Below are 21,767 nucleotides of genomic sequence, written 5' to 3' on the forward strand. Positions count from 1 at the left end.
TCATTCCTTGCTCTTCTCTCTGTTCCAATGGATGCAAAAGAAAAGTACATAGTCACTGAAACAAGATTAGGAGCAGAATCTAAGCTCCTGAATCTAGATATTAACACAGTGGTGATAATAGTAAACATGGAACATTTAATGCATTCTGAGCCCTTTGCTAAGCACTTAACATAAATTATCTCATTATATCCTTCTAACAATCCTCATTTTAAAGATGAGAAAATTAAGAAACAGAGATTGATTAAGTTGTCCCAAATATCACAGCCAGGAATGGAGGAATTCTAGTCCAGGCAGCTTGACCAGATTATCACCAAAAAGCCTTTACAACTACTAGTTGAAGTTTTATTTATATCATGTTATCTATAACGTTATATTTTAAAATTCCGACAACTACATATAGGAGGTATTTTAAATGATGGTAGATAATGCACTTAATGTATTTTGTATAGTCAAAATATTTACCTCATATTTAAATACCTTAAAAGCTCTGTACTTTCTAATCATTTAAAAATGGTACATAGAGTGTACCATTGTAAGACTTTAAGGCACTAAAATAAGTACTGAGATTTGGGACAAGGATGATGGGAGATAACTTTGCCAAACTCTGATTTCACAGCTATACAAATATAGAGGGTAGATTTAAATTTAATATGTGAATACCAGTCTTGAAAACAGTTGTGTCACTCTTAAAAAGGCTAGAAGTTTTGTGAGATCTCTACAATAGAAGAAATTGTAGAGAATAGAAGAAATTCTATGTAACATTTACAATCCCCACGTCATTCCCCATTCTCTTAGCCCACAAAATGTGCTTCAAAAAACTGTCACACTGATAGTTCAGACAAGCAGGGGATGTTTTTTTTAATGGATTGTTGTGGAAGTAATTTAATTTGATATTCAATTGTCAACAATGAATCTTGCCTGATAAAACACCCTTGGGTAAAAGATCTATTTACTAATCTAATACCTGATTATAATATTGGTCTCATGTAAGTTGATTTTTCAAAATTACTTACAAGAAGTCGGTCCATGGCCATTTCTTCCTTAGAAGTTTTCCTGTATCAAAAGTATCAAAAAATTGTATAAAAGTGAAACATAGTACCAACTACACAGGACACAAGATCAGGATGAAGAAATCTCTAAAGCAAAAGAGTAGAATCCTCTCAGCTTCGAATTTAAGTAGTACTGTGGGTTCAATGGAACACTTGAAATGAACTTGGTCATTACATACCAAAATGATGGTAAACCTTTGATTCAATAATCCTACTTCCAGGAATCTATTCCATAATTGTACCAGTAATGGTGCATAAAATATATATATTTGGGTAGAAATTACTCAAATGTCTGTCATTAGACAACTGAACACATACATCATATTATGCTCCCACAAAAGAATCTTATGTAATTATCAAAATGTATAAGATATATTTGTATGTGTTGGCCCAAAAAGATACAAAATAAGAAAACACTATGTATAACAAAACAAGAAAAGAAAGTTGTTAAACAGTACACAGAGTAGGATTCTGTTCTCTTAGTAAACACATGAGAAAAATTTAGAGGAATGTATAAAATAAGTTGTTCAGTTTTTTTCAGTGCTGAGGATAGGACCCAGGGCCTCATGCATGCTAAGCAGGTGCTCTGTCTCTGATCTACATCCCCATCCCTCACAGAAGTCCTTAAAGGAATAGGGAAAAGTGACTTCCCAGAGATTTTCATTTTCTGTATCATATATTTCTGTTAAGTTCTAAGGTTTACAATGGCCACATCTTACCTTGCAATAAAGAACAATTGTAAACAATTTTGTAAAGGAACATTGTATACCCCAAATATCTCTGATATTGTATTAGTAATTGTTTGGGATTGAAAATTTGTATCTACTTAAAATTAACAATTTGAAGCTTAATCATGAAATATTATAAAGTGTGGCCTTTTGGAGGTAATTAAGCCAGGAAGATAGTGCTGTCATGAACATGATTAGTGCCATTGTAAGTAGAGACAGGACAGCTTTCTCTTTCTCTGTTTTCTGCCATGTAAGGACACTATAAACAGAGAAACCTTTATCTGGACCTGGCCATGCTTTCTTCCCAGCTATCAGACCATAAAAAATAAAATTCTATGGTTTAAGTCACCCAGTCTATAGTATTTTTATTATAGTAGCCCAAACTGACTAAGACAATCATCTATAATGGATTTACCTACATTATTTTTATATGAACCTCCCACCTATTAATATTTAACATATAAGTAAAAATGAAGTCCAGCTTTCAGAAGATAGTCACATTTAGTAATATGGTTTGAATATGATTTATCACTAATAAATCTCATGTTGAGACTTCGCCCCTTAAGTGGCACTTTTGGGAAATGGAGTCTAGTGAGAGGTGTTAGGGCAGAGACATTATAAATGGATTCGTGTCTTTCTCTTAGGAGTGGGTTCTCACTCTCATGGGACTGGATTAGTTATCTGGAGAGTAGATTGTTATAAAATGAGGCTGCCTCTCCTGTTTTACCTCTTCTGCACACACCTGCCCTCACACACCTTCCCCTCTTCACCATGAGTTGAAACAGCACCATGCCCTTACCAGATGTGTCTATCTATATAATTGTTGACTTTCCAGCCTTAAGACCCATGAGCCAAAATAAACCTCTTTTCTTTATAAATTACCCAGTCTGAAGTATTCTGATAATGCAACAGAAAATAGAGTAAGACATTTAATGTTCTTTAAAAAAATCAACTGATCATGATTTAACAGAGCCATACCTATTGTTCTGGGTGTCCCTCTAATAGAAAACTAATTTATGTGCAGAGAAAATCACAGGAAGCATTTTTCAGGTGACAGAGAGCCTTTACCATGGTTTCCTTGATACTACTCAGTTTCTGCCTATTTCAATTGCCTCTTGAAATTTGTGCCCCAAGCAAGTCTTAGAGTAGTTGACATTCCTCATTTTAAACATTCCATATTCCCTTTGGAATTTCTAATTCTCAAAAGTGCATCATCTGAAAGTAAAAGGTCTTATAAATCTTCACGCATTTGGCCATCTATATATTTTCATCCCTTTAAAGCATGATTTCCTTGAGTCACAGATTCATGGAATTTTAGAAAATATAGGAGCAGTATAGATAACTTGGTCTAATTTCAACTTTTTTTTTGTTTTGTCCTCCTGTTGGCTTTATACCGTGCAATAAGGCAAATTTCTTCCTCATTCCAAAGAGAACTTTAGAAAAGAAGATGCAACTATAAATGTGATAGCCCCTAAAGTTCAGGCATACAAAAAGAAATTCCTACTGGATATGAACAGACCCAGAATGCTCTCAAATTGCTCTTCCAACCAGAAAAGATGCCATCCACATACCTGCTTTTTATTTGGACAGCCAGATTAGCAAGAGAAAATTCACTGTCTTGAAATATATAATTCAACTGTAAAAGAAAAGAAACAGAAAATAACTTTATCATATTCTCACTCTTCTATTTTAACCCAGCAAAGTCATCCAGGACAATGTGATCATTAAGCTGTATTCATTATTTCAGTTGGCTCAACATCTCCATCTGCTCCACTTAGTTTTCCAATTTACATTTTACCTACAGTTATGGGTTTAATTATCCCCCCGAAATCCAAATGTTGAAGCCCTAACCCCAAATGTGATCATATTTGGAGCTAGAGCCATTAGGGAGGTGATTAAGGTTAAATGAGGTCATAAGAGTGGGTCCCTAATCCAATATAACTGATATTCTTATAAAAAGAGAGAGACCAGAGATGCATGAGCACAGAGGAGATACTATGTGAAGACACAGCAAGAAGGCAGCCATATGGAAGCCAAGGAGAGAGCTCACCAGAGACCAACCCTGCCAGCACCTTTATCTTGAATTTCCAGCCTCCAGAACTGTGAGAAAACAAATGCCTGTCTTCGAACCACCCAGTCTGTCAGATCTTCATAAGACACCATGAGCAGACTGATACACTCACCATCTTCAAGCACTTATAATCATGTCCTATACACTTGAAAATAAGTGTTGATGGGGAGAGGAGAAATCAATATGATCATTCACCATTGAATGGAAGATGCAAGTTGGTATTACCTATGTGGGAGGCAATTTGGTAATAACTCTTTTTTTTTTAAGAGAGAGAGAGAGAGAGAGAGAGAGAGAGAATTTTTTTATTTTTTTTATTTTTTATTTTTTTAGTTTTTGGTGGACACAATATCTTTGTTTGTATGTGATGCTGAGGATCGAACCCGGGCCGCACGCATGCCAAGTGAGCGCACTACCGCTTGAGCCACATCCCCAGCCCAGTAATAACTCTTAATATGTAAAATATTCACATTTTTTATGTAACAATTCCAATTCTAGGGATTTACCCTCAAGTGCCTCAAAATTTATTGCAAGGGCATTGCTCTCAGAAGTGGTTAAAAATAGAGAAAAAAACAGAAAGAGCCTAAATGTCCACCAATGGATACCTAGATTTGAAAGAAAAAACACTACATTACAAGCATATAAGTTAAATCCTATGTATCTGTTAAAGTATATGAGGTTGATCTATGTTTACCATCATAAATATGCTCAGCGATAAATGGTTAATGGTTGGGGATATGGCTTAGTGGTGGTACAGTGCTTGTCTAGGAGGCCTAGGGTTTTTTTTTTTTATCAGCACTGCAAAAATAAAATTTAAAATATGCATGATTGAGTAAGGGGAATTAAACAGAATCAGTCAGGCCATGATAGCATGATTTCAATTATTTATATGAATAAACACACATGCATTAATGTTATAATATGTATAGAAAAATCTAAAACATCTAAAAGAATATGCTTTAGACCATTAGGAGTAGTTAATGGAAGGAGGAGCAGTAGAGGATATTTGCTTTCTGTTTTAGATACTAATATCTGATAATTTTTTTTTACAAACCATATGTAATTAGTCTTATTATCAGAAAAATTCAAGGAGAGAGAAAAGTTAAAATGCATAAAACAAAGATACTTAGATACAATGGCACAGAATTTGTCACTGTTCTCCTATTTTACCCCAAATAGAAAATTTTGGCAAAGACTCAGAAATTGTGTCACTGGAGAGAAATATGCAGATCTAAACAAATGAAAATAATAACATTGCATAAAAGCTTTCAACTATTGGCTCTATGAAAGAGACTGCATAGATCCTCACAGTGTTGCTTACAGAATAGATTTGCAATGAAAAAAAAACCTCATTATCTGTGAAATGGTTTATTGATAGAAAAAAGTAAAATCTAGTTTTAATCTACTAAATCTTTGTCACAGAAGTTTATATGTATCATAAATATTCAAAAAAATATTTTACCCAATTTTTTGCCAATTCACTTATAACACTGGTAACAGGGACCCTTGGCTCTTCATCAAAGACAGAGAAGCTCATTTCAATATTGTAGAAGGAAACTGTAACTAAAAAATAAGGAGATTAATTTTATTCATTTAGTTCAAGAAATTTGACTTCTATAAATTTGATTAAAACTGCTCTCCATTTTAAAACAAATGAAACAACAACCTCTAATGCATAAACTTTGCATAATTTAAATGTAAGGTCAAGAACCATTACTTTTGGTACCATATTCAGAAACAAAACAGAATGGCATCATACCGTTTTTGCTTTAATTATTTAGACATTTTTCTGATTTCTACATAGTTGATTAATATTCTACAAATTCCCCCAAATTCTCTACTTTCATTGAACAACAGACTTTCAGTCTATTCAATAGCCAAATGAACATTGTCTCATATTTATACCGACAAAATAACCTGCATCCTCTCACCTAATCTTCCTTTCTGCTTCAGGGTTTTCTTTCCCTTAAGTTCCTCCTGCTCTTCTGTATTCTATCATTTTAATTTTTGAATAGTGTAAATTTCAGAGACACACAAAATGGGAACAATATGGAAGTCAAATATTCCCTAGCTATGGATAAGTATTCTTAGTCAGTTGGTTACAGGGATTGGAGAAGGCTGAGACCTGAGTATGAGGAATTCAAAGGCAGCATAGAATATATTCCAGTGTTTTCTGATGTGTGGTAAACATGGTCAGATCTAGGGCCATATGATCTCTACTGAGTAGGGGTAAATTTTCTAGTATGCTCACATTGGCAGAATCAGTCAGAGCATCAAGAACAGAAAGTGTAGAAAGGAGGCTTAAAAATGTAGTACTGAGTGCAAAGATACATTTGCATTATATTTAATTAGATACAAGAAACTTTTCTACACAATTATGTTTGCACAAGCACACTATGTCTCTGAAGAAGAGAAACACTTGCACACTTCTTCATCTTTTCTGCTCTCAGAGAACTGTCTACTTAGAGAACACATGGCCCATTATGCCTTCTATTAGGGATACATACATAAAGAAATAGTACCTTTGGGCTTAGCAGCAACTGGTGAAGTCAGTGCTTCTGTAGATAGAAAGGAATATGTGGAGTCCATCCAGGTTGTCTCAAAAGAAGAAGACTTTAGTGAAGTCACAGTTGCTTTGGAAGGATGTGTTATTCCAGTAGCTGTGAATGAAAATAAAGCTCCAGTGGCACTGGATGTAGTAGTGGTTGTATTTATGAGGTAATCTAGTATGGGATTAGGAAGAGTTAAAGTAGAAGATACTGACTCAGCTGGAATTGTGCTCCATGCAGATGTTTTTGTAGGTTTAGGCAGAGACATGGAACCAATAGATGGAGTGTGGTCAGCTGTAGAATGTGACATACTCATTCCATCAACAGATGGAGGTTGAGACATAGTTCTGGAGTTGGTAGTCATAGTAGCTCTGGAGGATATTTCAGGGGTTGTGGAAATGTATACATTGTCATCTGTGATTTTTGTAGAAATGGGGAGAGAAGTTGGAGAGCCATTAATGATACTGCCCAGGGTAGGTGTAGGAGTAGTTTTTGTAAGTGTGGTGCTTTCAGTAGCAAAGGGAAGTATTGAAATGTTAATGTGTGGGTATGTTGATATCATGGAAGAAGTTGGAAATGTAGATTTTGACACCCCTACTGGGGAGGAAGTTATAACATGAGGAGCATTAGTTATAGTCACCAGGGGAAAACCTGAAGGAAGACTAGATAAGATCCAAGTCAGCATTGATGAAGTAGTAGTCTTGGAGATTTTAGAAGGATTTGATGGATATGCGGTCCTAGGCATTACAGATGTGGTTGTTTTCTCAAATGTGTGCTTATTGTTAGCAGAAGAGGTGAAGATATCTCTTAAAGATGTTGACAATGAAGAGCTTTCAGAAATACCAAAGGTAGGAAAAATTTCTGATGTGGTAATTGATGACATTGCCATAACATCTTTAGAGACTAGACCAGTCTGCGGGGCTGCATATGTTGACAAAGACCCAGGAACAAGGTGCAGAGTCTCTGTTTCCGTCTTTTTGGGTGTAGGCACATGAGTAGTGGTAGAAATTGGAAACTGAGAATATTCAGTTCTGGGTGTGTTCCAGGAAGTTGTAAGCAGAGACTTTGTGTTACTAGATGTAATTCTTGTTCCAAGAACTGGATATTCAACCATTTGTGATGTAAGAGAGACCTCTGGAGTAGAGAACTCAGCATTTGCCTCAGTACCATGAGGTGAATAAAGAAGTGATGTCAAAGAGGGTGTAGTTGTATTGGATGGGGTCCATGAAGGATATAAAACAGGAGTATTCCCAGATGTAGCTCTTTTTGTTATCTCAGCTGATAAGGAAATATTTTCTGACAAGGAAGTCACATTTCCAGTATTAGAGGAAAGGTAAATGGTGGTGCCTTTTACACTTTTTGTGGATCCAAAAGTGCTCTTAGAGTCAGTTGAAGATGGGGAAACCTGGATATTCAAGGAAGTATGAAGATTATCTGAAGGAGTCGGCAAAAGCCCATTTTCAGGGACAGGAGTTCTAGAATAAGTATTTGTGAGAAATGTCACTCTACCACTGCTCATAGCCGAACGGGAGCTGTTAGTAATCCCAAGTAATATGCCCAGGGTTGTAGCTTCATCTCCTTTTAATGATTGTTGGATTGTTGATAGCGATGGTGAAGACATACTTGTTGGAATGGAGGAAATAGCTTCACTGTTCTTAGAACTAAGTAGAGAGGTGGCAGTGGAGCCTACAACTGAAGTCACTATTCCAGCTGGAATAGTGGTTGAAATGGTTTTCATGGATAGAAAACTTGGCTGTGTTGGAAAGGATGTTGCTGTAGGTGTGATCATTTCTGAAGTAGGTTCAACATATGTCACAGGTATGGCATTCAGTGTAGATGTTTGTGTGGTCATAGCAGTCCTAGGGGTAGTTGAAGACCATAAAATAGAGAATGACCCACTTGTTGTGGAAGTGTCAAAAGAACCTGCTGCAGGTAAGGAAACAGAATCATTAATTGGCCTAGAAGACATCTCAAATGTGGGCCCAGAAGTGGTCATAGTAGTATTTTTCAAACAATTTGAGTGTGTGGTTTTAGAAGACTTGGTCATTGGTATTGTGGGAGTATCAGAAGCATTTTTGGAAGTGAAAGTAGTGGCATTAACTGGCAATGAGGTTATATGGTAAACAGGAATTGAGGTTGTCGTGGAAGTTTCCCCAAGAAGTGTTGTAGTTACAGAAAGGACTGTAGTGATCCCATTAGTTGATATCATTGTAAAATTGTTATTGGATAATCCAGCTGTGGAAGGAGACAAAGACTTAGGGAAAGTATGTATGCTTTCAGAAGTAGAAGAGGCAACTAATGAAGTTATCTCAGGTTGAGTCTTAAGTGAAGGCAGGTCTGAAAGAGTTGTGTTGATGAGTACATTATTTGATATTCTGGTTGTCCTGGGAGTTATGGTATGAATGATTGAAGTATTCTGGTGATATGAGACAAGGTGAGTTGTAGAGGAGGAATTCACTATCATTTCTGCAGTTCTGGGAGTATATACATGAAGGTCACTTGTGCTTTCTTTATCAGGAGACAAAAAAGTGGTTATTTTCTGAGCTTGTGAAGGGAGATTTGTTTTCCCCAAACTAGTAGACATTTCTGAAATGTGAACATCTGCTGTTTTACTTGAGGTCAAGGTAGGTGTAGCCTGTGTGCTCCCAGAAGTCGGAAATGAAGTTGAATTCCCATCAGGTATAGTCCCAGATTGAATCTCTGAAGGTGAATGTGTTCGATAGCTAGAAGGTTTTGTGGTTTCAGAAAATCCTGTATCTGTCATTTCTAAGGATGAAGTACCCTGGGAATAGGAAATAAAAGAATTCTTTGAAGGAGACATTTCTGTCCCTGCCAAAGTCCTTGTGGTTTTCCCAAGGGAAGTGGTTATCTGCTCTTGGTCAGAAGATAAATTAGAGGTGCCAGTTGCCAATTGGGTAAAGACTGGTGTGTTTACAAGATGTGTGGAAGGCTGAGAAACGTGAATGCCTACTGAGGTAATAAGATTTTTGGCAGAGGTGTGCAAAGACATGTCTTCATCAACAACAGAGGTCTCTGTGGTGCCAGTAGCCAAGCTAACAGTATTTCCACCACTGCTGAAAGTATATGGAAAGCTAAGACCATAGTTAGAAGTCTTCTCCACTTGAGATATGGGTTGAGTTGTTGCTGGTGCAGATGTAGTTGTGATCAAATGAGTAGAGGACACAAAAGGTATGTTGTCAGGGGGAGGTTTTGAGCAGACAAGAGTGTGTGTGGATGGAGTTACTGTGTCAGCTGAGGTAGAGGAAAGGATGGTCCTAGTGTTAGATGTCACAGGAGTGAGAGGTCTCATTGAGACTACAGTTTCTGTCAGAGGGGGAACTGCCATGGGTTTCATTGTAGTAGAGATCACTACGGCCTCTGAAGTGGTATCAGTTGAGATTCTGTGGGTAGGCATGGCATCACTGGTTGTGGAAGCTGTTTGACTCAATTGTGGCACCAATGCTGTGGTTTTTGTAGCAGATGACAGAGTTGAAACATTCGAGAGCATAGATGTGGAGAAATCCTTAGCCAGTGTAAAAGGCTCAGACATGGTCACCTTAGTTTCATCAGACACCACCATAGAGATGACAGAAGAAGTGACCGCAGAAACATTAACTGGCAGTGAGAACATATGGGTAACAGCTGTAGGGGTTACTGAGGACTGAGTAGCTGCAGTCTTTGGAGATATGATATCAGCAGACGAGAACAAAGCTGTCCTGTCTGTAGGAATAGTGGTGACACTGGCTTCCAATATTCTTGTGGTAGAAGCATCCAGGAGTTCAGGGAATGTCCGCATTTTCCCAGAAGTGGGAGACAGAGATGAATTTCCCCCAGGTGTCTCTGAAGTCCAATGTGCTGAATAGTTGTGAGTTGAATTAAAGATTTCTGTAGCTCCATTGTATGGACTCTTAGGTGTGGTTTGCATCAAATTTGTTGAAAACCAATTCCCTCCCACCTCAGTAGTTACAGTTTTATGATCCAATAGATTAGTTAAATTTTCTGTATCAGGAAAAGGGGAAGCAGTGGCAAAAGCTGTCACTGTTTGTGCTGATTCATTTATCATTTCCAGCATTGTTGAAAATTGAGAAAGCTCAGCTACTGCTGCTATTGTTGATTTTTCTTTAAGATGATGGGAAGTTGTTTCTTTCCTTGTCACAGTAACATTGAATCTTTCTGTTGTGACAGACTTTGGTACTGGGGCTGTTGTATCACCAAATGTGCTTGTACCATTTGTTTCTGTTTGTGTTACTTCAGAAGTGTTTTCTTCAGTAGAAAATTTTAGTTTAATATCAGCAAGGGTAGATGTTATATCTGCTGATGGAACAACTGTCTCCTTTGGTGTTGAAGGAAGTTCATTTGCACCTACTGTGGACATAGAGTTGGTTTTTAGTAGTAAGGTGGTAAATTTAAACTCAGGCAGATTAGTTACATTTGTAGTTCCAGAAATGGTAGAAAAATTAGCAAACTGTGGAGATATTATTTTGGTAAGAGCTGTTGTATATCTAGCTGTAGTGGTATCAGTACTAGTGGTAGCCTTACTTTCTGTGGAGGCTTCCAGTGGAGTGATAATATTAGTAGTTGTGGATGAATATCCTGTATTAGTAATATTCCCATGTAATGCTGATGTGAAATTTTCATTAGGTACAAATATAAGTGTGGTAGTTGTATTTATAGATGTTACCAGGGTCTGTTCTGGCCTAGAAGTCCAAGTGTTACCATTGGTGGAAAATCCATGGGAACTTTCATCAGGTGTGGGTGTGGAACCTGATTCAGATGCCTTGGATGTGGAAAGTGATTTAGTAGAAATTAAAGTAAGCATGTGTTCACCAGCTGTGGGTGTATTATGAGTATGTACTGACCCTGTGATTGTGGAGGAGAAAGTAGTTTTAGCCACTGTAGGTGCAAGTGTGATTGCAGGAGTGAAGGCTGTGTTTGAACTCTCAGCATCAACAACTGTCTGTACATTCTGAGTTCTAGTGATTGGAGAGGAGGTCACAGAATAAAAAGCCATAGAAGAGGTGTCTTTTGTCATGGAGGTAGATATGGCATCCTCCAAGATAGGTGAAGAAATATTCTGGAAATTTGTAGATGCCCATTCTGTTTCTGCTGTTCTTACAGCAGGTGTGGTCTCAAAAGACATAACAGAATGAACTGGAAATGCTGTTTGCACATCAGTTTTTGCCAATGTAGATATTGTCTGATTTCTAGTAAATATAGAATCCACTGGAGCAACTGTAGAGATGAGCACAGACTCAGGTGGGAATGTTGATGCAGTCTCAGTGACAGTACTTGTACCTGAAGTCTCTTCTACTGTGGACCAAGGTACAGTTCTGGCAGCTGTAGATACAAGAAACTCTTGCCCAGATGTGGTAAAAGGGAAAGGAGGAGTAACTGTAGATTTCTGTTTGGGCCAAGATGTTGTAGACATGGATGTTGACTCAATAAATGAGAATAAAGATGTGGTCTTCATAATAGCTGACTGAGATTCAGCTGAAGTTTCTGATGGACTTGAATTCTTGGTAAATCCAGATGTGGAAAGGAAATTAATAGCTGTAGTTGGATGTGAGGTCTTAGTAGACATGACTTCTGCCATTTTTGTTGTCCTTTTGCTTTCTGAACTTGAGGATTTAGTTATTTTCATGGAATCAGTGGTAGTGCATATAGATGTACTCTGGGTAGGCCTAGAGATGGCTGCAGAAGATAGACCATCTGTAGCAAAGGTAGCTGTCTCAGCTATAGATGTCCTTAAATTTTTTGATGCAGTCATTATTTCTACAGGTGAAGATGTTTTATTAGAATATGATAAAGTTGTATAATTAGTTGCATCCATAGGAACGCTTTTAGACATCACTGCAGATACATGTACAGTCTTTTGTGGTCTTAGTTCAGTAATTTGGGAAGGGGTTGTCAAGTTTATTTGTTGTGGAAGAGGCGTACTTGTTTCTTTAGTTGTCATATTTTCAGAAAGAACTGAAAAATCAGAAGGCATTTTTTACTTTGGATTCAGCCTTAGAAATCAGAAACAATTTTTTTAATGGAAAACATCTGGTTTCTTTTTCATTTTTAAGAGAAATAAGTATCATAGACATAATCACATTGCTTATTTCATTTTTCTTAAAATGATGTATACTCACTAATATCTTATATGGTTCTCATAATACCTTGGTTAGGTAACTTATTATTACCATGGAAGGTATTCATACCATGGTATGTCCATATAGAAGCTTAAAAAAGGGAAACATGCTAAATAAAGTAGCACTGATTGACACAATTAGCTTTGGGAAAGGTACAGAATCCTTGAAAGACATATTTACCAAAAATCACCAAAGAAGAAATGGACAATTCTATTAGTTTTATATCTATTAAAGTAACCAAATTGTGTACTTAAAAAATCTTCTAAAAAAGAATATCAACTTTTGATTCAAATAGAAGTAGTTTTAAATCTTGATTCATTACTTGCTTACTATAAAACTTTGCAGTAGCTTACTTAAATTCCGTGCTTCAATATCCTATTCTGCAATGTAAAGACTATAATAACACCCACCTTATAAAATTGTCATGAGACTTAAGTGAGTTAATGTGTGTGAAACATTTAGCATAATGCCTGGCACACAGTAACTTCTCAAAAAATATTTGATCTGACTTTGTCTAAGTCAATTTTCTATCACTCATTTAAAACTAGAAACTGAAAATGTTTTTATCTGGAGCCTCAAGATTAAAATGTCTTAACCATGAGATAGATAGATTTGTGTATATTTGTATTATATACATTATAACATACACAAAAATAGAAATGTCAAAAAATGGTAACAAAAATATAAGGAGAAATTGTAATATTTTCTTCCTATATTCTAGCATATTGTTTGGTTACCCCATAGGACTTTATACCCTGCTCTGAAGAACAATGGAGCCTAACTTATGCCTCCATTCAGATCAATTAAAGTTAACTAGAATTGTGAATACTATTCTACTATTCTAAGTTCTGTGAGAAATACATAGACTTATAGCATGATTCCTTCCCTCAAAGAGTTCATACTCTCATTGAGAAAGTTTTATGGTACTGAAATATTTTAAAAGACACAATAGTATTTTAAAACAAAACAATAATGAAGTTTATAATAAAGTGAACAATAGAATATAATAAGGTTTTACACGTCACCAGTATGCAATGGGAGATCAATACTGTGAAAGAGCAAACCTGGCTTCAAGCTAATGAGGAAGCTTTCTCTTACACCTATGAGAAATGATGGAATTAGGGTAGAGTAGGCAAAGGTACATGGCATTGAATACGGAGGCAGCAAAAGATCAATCTAGCAGGGAATGGGAGGGAGTGTGTTGAATAGTGATGAGAAAGAATGACAGATTAAGATGGGACCTGAAGGAAAGAGTAGGAAGATAGATGAGAAAAGATAATGTAGCTGCTTTCATGTATTGGGTATTTACTACAAACCAAGTACAGTGCTGCATGCAATTTCATTTAATCTGCCTAATAACTATAGGGTAAATATTATGAATTATCCTTATTTTAGAATTGTTAGAAACTTCACATGAATCATCCAAGTTCACACTTGAAATTCAAACCAAGGTTTATCATTTGTGCTCTAAATCACTGCACCATTTTGAGTGATCCATATTCTTTTCAAAAAAATTTCTTGTAGTTGTGTATGGAAAGCATGCCTTTATTTTATGTGTTGCTGAGGTGCTTTTTTATGTGGTGCTGAGGATGGAACCCAGTGCCTCATGCATGCTAGGCAAGCGCTCTGCCACTGAGCTACAGCCCCAGCCCATGAATGATCCATATTCTTGACCAAGGGGAATGAGTTAATAAAAAGCAGTCTTGAGGAAAAGAAATTTCATGGTGGTATACAGGATGAGTAGGAACTAGAGGGGACAGGACACAAAGAGACTCTTAAGATGCTGATAAGTCCTCTTCCCCCAATCTCCTCCCACCAACTCTGAGCCATCCCTATTGTCCATTTCCTCTATGCCTGCACTTGGGCAATCAAGCACTGTTGGACACGGTCACCCAAGAGGATAAATTAGCATGTACCATAACTTCATGATCACCAACCTCAAATAAGACTTTCACCTGCCCATCCACCCTACTACTTTTCTCTGGTCAATTTATGCTCCCACACAGCAATAACTCTTTCAAATCTTCCCCATTTTCAAATTCCACCCCCACATGTTTATCAGATCATCATGCCTCCTACTTTAAAATAAAAAGTAATTGAAATCATCAGCTAGAAACTCAATTGTGCTTTAGATCCTGTCACCTCCTACCATTCAGAAACCTCAAATCATCAGTTATCACTTTCTGTCCCTAATCAGCGTTTCCATCCTGAAATGAAACATATTCCAGTCTCTTGAAATAAAAAAATCAAAACACCACATTCCTCTGCAGGCACTGCCTTATCTCTCTCCTCCCCATAACTCCCAAAATTCTTTAAAGAAAGTTTATCTATGCTGACTACCTCTACTTCTCTGGCTACTCCTTCTCTATATCTTTTGCAGACTCACCCTATTTTACCTTGCCAAGGCTTGGCCCCAGCCTCTCTACTCTTCTCATTCTGCAGTTTTTCCACAATCAGTGTTTCAGTTTACACCTATACACAGACCAATCTCAAAGTCATATCTGCAGACCAATTCTGTATTCTGAACTACACATTTTTATAACTAATTGCTTCCTTGATGTAATCTCTTAGATAGCTTTAATATCTCAAACTGAACATACCCCAACATGAACTCATCATCTTCTATCCAAATTGATCTTCTTCTGGTATTTCTTTATTGAATGATACCACCATACCTTCAGTTATAGAAGTTAAACTCCTCTCCATCTGTCTCCTCCATTCTCCCACTCACCTGCCATAACCAACCTGTAATTGTGTTCTTTAGATCTTATTGCCTGAATTTCTCTCTCTTTCTTATTTTTCCAGATACTAGAATTGAACCCAGAGGTGCTCTATAACTGAGTTGCATTCCCACTCTTTTTATTCTTATTTTTTATTTTGCAATAGTCTTACTAGGTTGCCTAGGCTGGCCTTGAACCTATGATCCTCTATCCTTAGCCCAGTTGCTGAGATCACAGGTGTGCACCACAATGACGGGCCTAAATACCTCGATACAATCAATTTCTATCTCCATTAGTTGCCATGATGATCAAACTACCAACCTCTGACTACTACAGCAACCTCTCCATTGAGCTCTCTGTCACTGCTCTTGGGTCCCCTCCAATCTGTTCTATTATGCAATCAGAATGATCTTTTTGAAAGGCAAATATAATCATGTCACACACACACAAGCACACACTCAGCTCCTTTTAATGGCTTTTCATTGTTCACAGGATGAAAAGAATTTTTTTTAGTGGAGCCTATAAAGCCATTTATGGTTTGATTCCTACCCACCTCTCCAGCCTCAATTTGTTCCAAGTCTCTCCCTTTTTTTCCAAGCTGCTGCTGCTGCTTCTTCTTCTTCTTCTTCTTCTTCTTCTTCTTCTTCTCTCTCTCTCTCTCTCTCTCTCTCTCTCTCTCTCTCTCATACTGAGCATTGAACCCAGGGCCACTTAACCACAGAACCATATCCCAAGACCTTTTGTATATTTTTTTAGAGACAATTTTGCTGATTTGCTTAGGTCCTCACTAAGTTGCTGAGGCTGCTCTTGAACTTGCAATCCTCCTGCCTCAGCCTCCTGAGTCACTGGGATCACAGGCGTGTGCCACTGCACCCAGCTCTAAGCTTCTTTTCAGTTCTGTAGTACTTAGTATTCTCCTTCTACCAAAAAAGCATTGCACATGCTGTTGCCACAAATTACAATGTTGTTCCTGTTCTTCCTCATTTTATTAATTCCTATTCATCTTTCAGATCTCGATTCATGCATCACTTCATCAGGAAAGCCTAAATTACCTAACCTCACATGTAGCTCAAAGTAGTCTATATGAGAGTATTATGACACCTCATACTTATTCTTCATAGTATTTGCCATAGCTGCAGTTTTACAGGTGTTTGTATGTGCATATTAATATCTGTCTTCCTTCCTATGCCATATGGGCAAGGATCTCTTCTTTCACTACTTACCATTGTATCCTCAATTCCAATTTTTAGACTAACTGAATAATTGGAAATGAAGAAGGCAGGGAATGAAGTGAAAGCAATATGAAGACCCTAATCCTATCACAATTAGAAAGGAGGAATTAATGGAATATAGTAAGAAGTTTAAGAGATAAGAACAGAGAAACCTCTGAGAATTCAAATTTTGATTTTTGGAAATTCAGACAATACTGGTAAAATTCACGAAAATTGAAAAATTGAGACAGAAGCCTCACTCAGAGCAACAACAACAAAAAACACACACCCAGTTTAGGCTTGGATAAGTGGAATTTGGATCCAAGTGATAATGGTGCATAGTAAAATTCAAGACTGACGTAAACTTTCTCCAATTTAAATCACCCAAAATGAAATCCTGCATATTTGCTTCAGGGAAACTAGTACTTTAAATTTACCTGAGAATCATGTTACTTACGATGTGAGAATTATCATGGTGGTAGAAAATCTACTAACTTATCTCAATGTCTTGAGCATTAAAATTACTTTTAATTTGCATATCCAGAAATTCTGAGGTATATGTGTAGGATGTTCTTTAGGATTTTGTGGTTATTAGCAAGTAAAATGAATCCTGCAATAACTGTATAGATAACTTGATAAAAGTATATACATGTATAAGGGGAAAAGTCAAGTTATATAAATAATTTTGAGCTTAATTTTACAAAATCATTTCAATTATCAGAGATTCACATTCTGTTAGGTCTTATAAAGAAATCATTATATTTCAACAGTACAATATTTACTTCAGGTTTTTTGCCTTTAAGTTGTCCATAACTACAAGTAAAAGAAAAGAAAAGCCAGGGTCTTAGTTTTCTTTTTTAATTTTTTAGGTACCCCAGATTAAACTCAGGAGCACTTAACCATGAGCCTTTGTGTGTGTGTGTGTGTGTGTGTGTGTGTGTGTGTTTAGGGCCTCACTAAATTGCTGAGGCTGGCTTTGAACTGACAATCTTCCTCCTTCAACCTCTCAAGCCAGAGATTACAGGCATGGGCCACCATGCCTGGCTTAGTTTTCATTTTTGCAAATGGGTTTATCACAGCCAATTGGCTTTGGAAAGTTGGTAAAGTGTCATTTCTATCACATAGAAGCAATGTGGAATCCCAGAGCCTGAATCACTCTCTATGATTTTGATAGAAGATTTCACAATCCCCAGTCCTTGACAACTGATTAGTAATCGAGCTGCATTCACTTTTTAGGATAACAACAAAACACTAAATATCACAAAATCCTAAATTACCTCCTTTGATGCACTACTCAAAGAGCACTGTTAGTTTAATCCATAACAAGTAATGGGAAACTCTTTTGGAAAACAGGAGATGGGAGTTAAACATGGTATTTTTATCAAAAAGGGCTGAGCCATAGATGTGACAATTATTATTAACATTTCCAGCAAGCCTTTCAAAAAGAAACATAAGATTTACAAAAATATAAACAAATTAGTTGAGCAAGGTAGCATTTTAAGTACCAGAGATCTCTTAAAAAATACTTATTCTAGAGAGCCCACAAAATGGGAAAAAAAAATCTTTGCCATCTGCACCTCAGATAGAGCATTAATCTCTAGGTTATATAAAGAACTCAAAAAACAAAATACCAAAAAACCCCACCAATATTCAATAAATGGGCAAAGAAACTGAAGAGACACTTCACAGAAGAAACACCAATGATCAACAAATATATGAAAAAATGTTCAACATCACTAGCAATTACAGAAATACAAATTACTGTCTCTCCAGTCAGAATGGCAATTATCAAGAATGCAAGTAACAAATAATGTTGGCAAGGATGTCGGGGGAAAGGTTCACACATACATTGCTGGTGGGACTGCAAATTGGTGCAACCACTCTGGAAAGCAGTATGGAGATTCCTCAGAAAACTTGGAATGGAACCACCATTAGACTCAGTTATCCCACTTCTTGGCATATATCCAAAGGACTTAAATCAGCATACTATAGAGATGTGACCACATCAATGTTTATAGCAGTTCAATTCACAATAGCTAAGCTATTGAACCAACCTATGTGCCTTTAAACAGATGAATGGATAAAGAAAATGTGGTACATGTACACAATGGGATATTACACAGCCATAAAGAAGAATGAAATCATGGCATTTACCAGTAAATGGATGAATCTGAAGACTATCATGCTAAATGAAATAAGCCAGTGCCACAAAAACAAAGGCTGAATGTTCTCTCTTATATGAGGATGCTAATTCATAATAGGCATTGGGAAGGGAGAGGGATAAGTGGAGGTTTATGGATTAGACAGGGGGAGTGGGGAGAAGGGAGGGAGAATAGACTGGGAAAGACAGTAGAATCAATTATACATAACTTTCCAATGTTCATATATTAATACACAACCAGTGAAACTGCACATATTGTACAACCACAAAATGGGAAATTATACTCCATGTATGTATGATATGTCAAAACACATTCTACTGTAATGTATAACCAAAAATAATATTTTTAAAAAAAATTAAAAATATTTTTAAAAGAAAATATTTCTTACATTACTCCATTCTAAACTGAAGCCTGGATTTCTATTTTTCAGAAAAAAAATTCCATTTAATCTTTCAGATGCAAGGTCCCCCCCCTACATCCCAAAGGGCCTGCTGTATCAAATTTTTTCTCTAAAGTAATTACTAATAAAAATTTATATCTTCATTCATGAAAATCACAGAATTTTAAAACCAAGTCTTAGGAATTATTTTCAATCTTTTCATTTAAATATGAGGCCCAGAGAGGTTTAATGTTGAGAAGAAAAGATTTTCAGAGATAAAATATTTAGAGAAGCAATAAGACAGTATGGCAATGCCTCAATTATTTAGCACCCATAAATGTATGCCCTCAATTTACATGGAACCACCAAAGAGAAAGAAGCAAAAAGGCTCTACTGATATAATCAAGAAGAAACAAACTTCAATACTAAAAGACAAATTCTTCAAATGCTGAACAGTACAAAATACAACAATCATCTAAAATATCTTCTAAGACATAAACTTTAGAACAGAATATCACATTGTCAAACTGAAACATTAAGGCAAACATGCTATCCCAGACATTGAAAACCAATATTGATCCCAAACTAGCACCATTCCTTGGAAGAATAACTACTTTAAAGAATCATTCATATCCCAGATAAAGACAATGCAATCAAACATCAGTAGCTCTTTAGAATCAAGACCCATAGGAACTAAAGAATGTTTAAAACCTAGAACTAAAGAATGTTTAAAACCTAGGTCTAGCAATTCATTACAATGGCTTAGCAAACATATTCAGTATAATTAGTGTATAATGTAGGCTTGATAGTGAATATAAACTTCTTTGATAATTTATATATTCATGTCCTTTTTGTTGTAATCTACATGTACTTTTGTGTTTCTTAAATTCAGTGGTTCACACTTTCTTCCCACCTATCATTTCTAATGAGAGAAGTTCACTACAGTTTTGTCTCATCAATCATTTCCTCTTCTCCATATGTGGTGTAGTTTTTTTTGTTAAAGTCCCTAAATGGTATACTTATCTCAATTGAATATAATGCCTATCCTGTTCAGGAAAGAAAATGTTGTAAGTTATAAATGATTGAGGTAGATACAATGCTAGCCATATCATCCCTGTCATTTTGATGCACCTTATTCATCTACACACACACACACACACACACACACACACACACACACACTTCTATTGCCCAAGAACTGATGTTAAAAGCAAATGGAGACTTTTATCAACTAAACAAGATGACATAGGTCTACTTTTCCCTTTCTCTTCAAAGTAAGAATAACTATAAATCCTGGAAATGGTACAAGAGATAATCAAAGAGTTACGAATGATACTCTAATGAAAGCAAACTGATTTGGAACCACAGGATAGAGGAATGATTTAGTGGTGGACATCCTGCCTACCCCAACCCATTATAAAAAGGCAACTCAGGCTTTGCATTTCCCAATCTCCAACAGAGCAACAGAACATAGTCCAAGTAGGCTCATCCACTTCTAGAACAAAGGAGTCCCTCTAACAACATGACACCACTAGCAATGGGAACTGATTGGAATCCTTGGTAACAATGAGCAGCCAACCAAAGCCCTTTCCATCCCTGCAGACCTAAATAAACTCTGCCTACAAAAACACACTGGCTGGACAGAACTGGGTCTGGAAAGACTATTTGCAGGCTCGCGATGGGGCTCAGTGGTAGAATGCTTGCCTAGCATGTGCGAGGCACTGGGTTCTATTCTCAGTACTACATAAAAATAAATCAATGAAATAAAAGGTATATTTAAAAAGACTATTTGCTCCTTTTTTCTCAAAAGTCTCCTCAGCAACTCAAAAACACTAAGTCAAGTAGGTGTAAGAGGAAAAAACGAACCAGCCTCTTTGAACCTGCAGTCTGAGATTAATTTTTTTTCTACCTCAGGATTGAACCCGGGGGGATTAACTATTGAGCTACATCCCTAGCCCTTTTTATTTTTTTTATTTTGAGACAGAATCTCACTAAGTTGCATGGGGATTCACTAAGTTGCTGAGGCTGGCTTTGAACTCGTGATCCTCTAAGCCTCCCAAGTTGCTGGGATTACAGGTATATGCCGCCATGCCCAACCCTAAGACTCTTCTCCCTCATCCAGAGATACCAAAGAAGCCAAGAAGAATAACAAAAGGAACCCACTAGCACTAAGTGGTCTGGCCCAAGATTCTTCTTTCCTGCCCAGAGACACAAGGGAAATGATATTAAAGTACAAGAAAATTACAATTTGAATGAAAAATGATAGTTGACTCATGGTACACCAAGATGAATCAGATATTGGAATTATTTGACAAGAATTTTAAAGCAACCAGCATAAAAGTAACTGTACAAGCAAATATAAATTCTCTTGAAATGAAAAAAATAGCTCAGAATAGAAATATAAGTTATAAAGAACCAAATGGAAATATAGAACTGAAAAATATCATAACAGATAGTTTTAAAATTTCATGGATGGGCTCAATAGCAGATTGGAGATGACAGTAGAGTTAATAAATTTGAAAAGAGAACAATAGAATTCACCCAACTGAAACAACAGAAAATAGACTAAAAAAGTAAACAGATCCCTAAGGACATGTGAGACAATAACAAAATATCAACATTCTTATTGAATTTCTAAAAGAGGAGAAAAGCAATGGGACTAAACAGGTATTAAAAGAAATTAAGATTTAAAGCATCCTGAAAACGACAAAAGTCACAAACCTACATATTCAGGAAGCTGAATGATCTTCCAACAATATAAACCCAA

General features: G+C 36.5%; 1 protein-coding gene across 1 annotated transcript in view; it reads right to left on the reverse strand.

The window, feature by feature from the left end:
- Adgrg4 (adhesion G protein-coupled receptor G4) overlaps positions 1 to 21,767 on the reverse strand; it is an 87,592-nt gene that overhangs the window by 52,518 nt on the left and 13,307 nt on the right. The window contains exons 2-4 of the mRNA XM_026392201.2: positions 6,368 to 12,364; positions 5,308 to 5,402; positions 3,349 to 3,413 (exon numbers count right to left, since the gene is read on the reverse strand). Coding sequence (XP_026247986.2) covers positions 3,349 to 3,413; positions 5,308 to 5,402; positions 6,368 to 12,364 — 6,157 coding nt within the window. The remainder of the gene's footprint in view (positions 1 to 3,348; positions 3,414 to 5,307; positions 5,403 to 6,367; positions 12,365 to 21,767) is intronic.

This window comes from Urocitellus parryii, chromosome X (assembly GCF_045843805.1).
Source record: "Urocitellus parryii isolate mUroPar1 chromosome X, mUroPar1.hap1, whole genome shotgun sequence".
Lineage (NCBI taxonomy): Eukaryota > Metazoa > Chordata > Mammalia > Rodentia > Sciuridae > Urocitellus > Urocitellus parryii.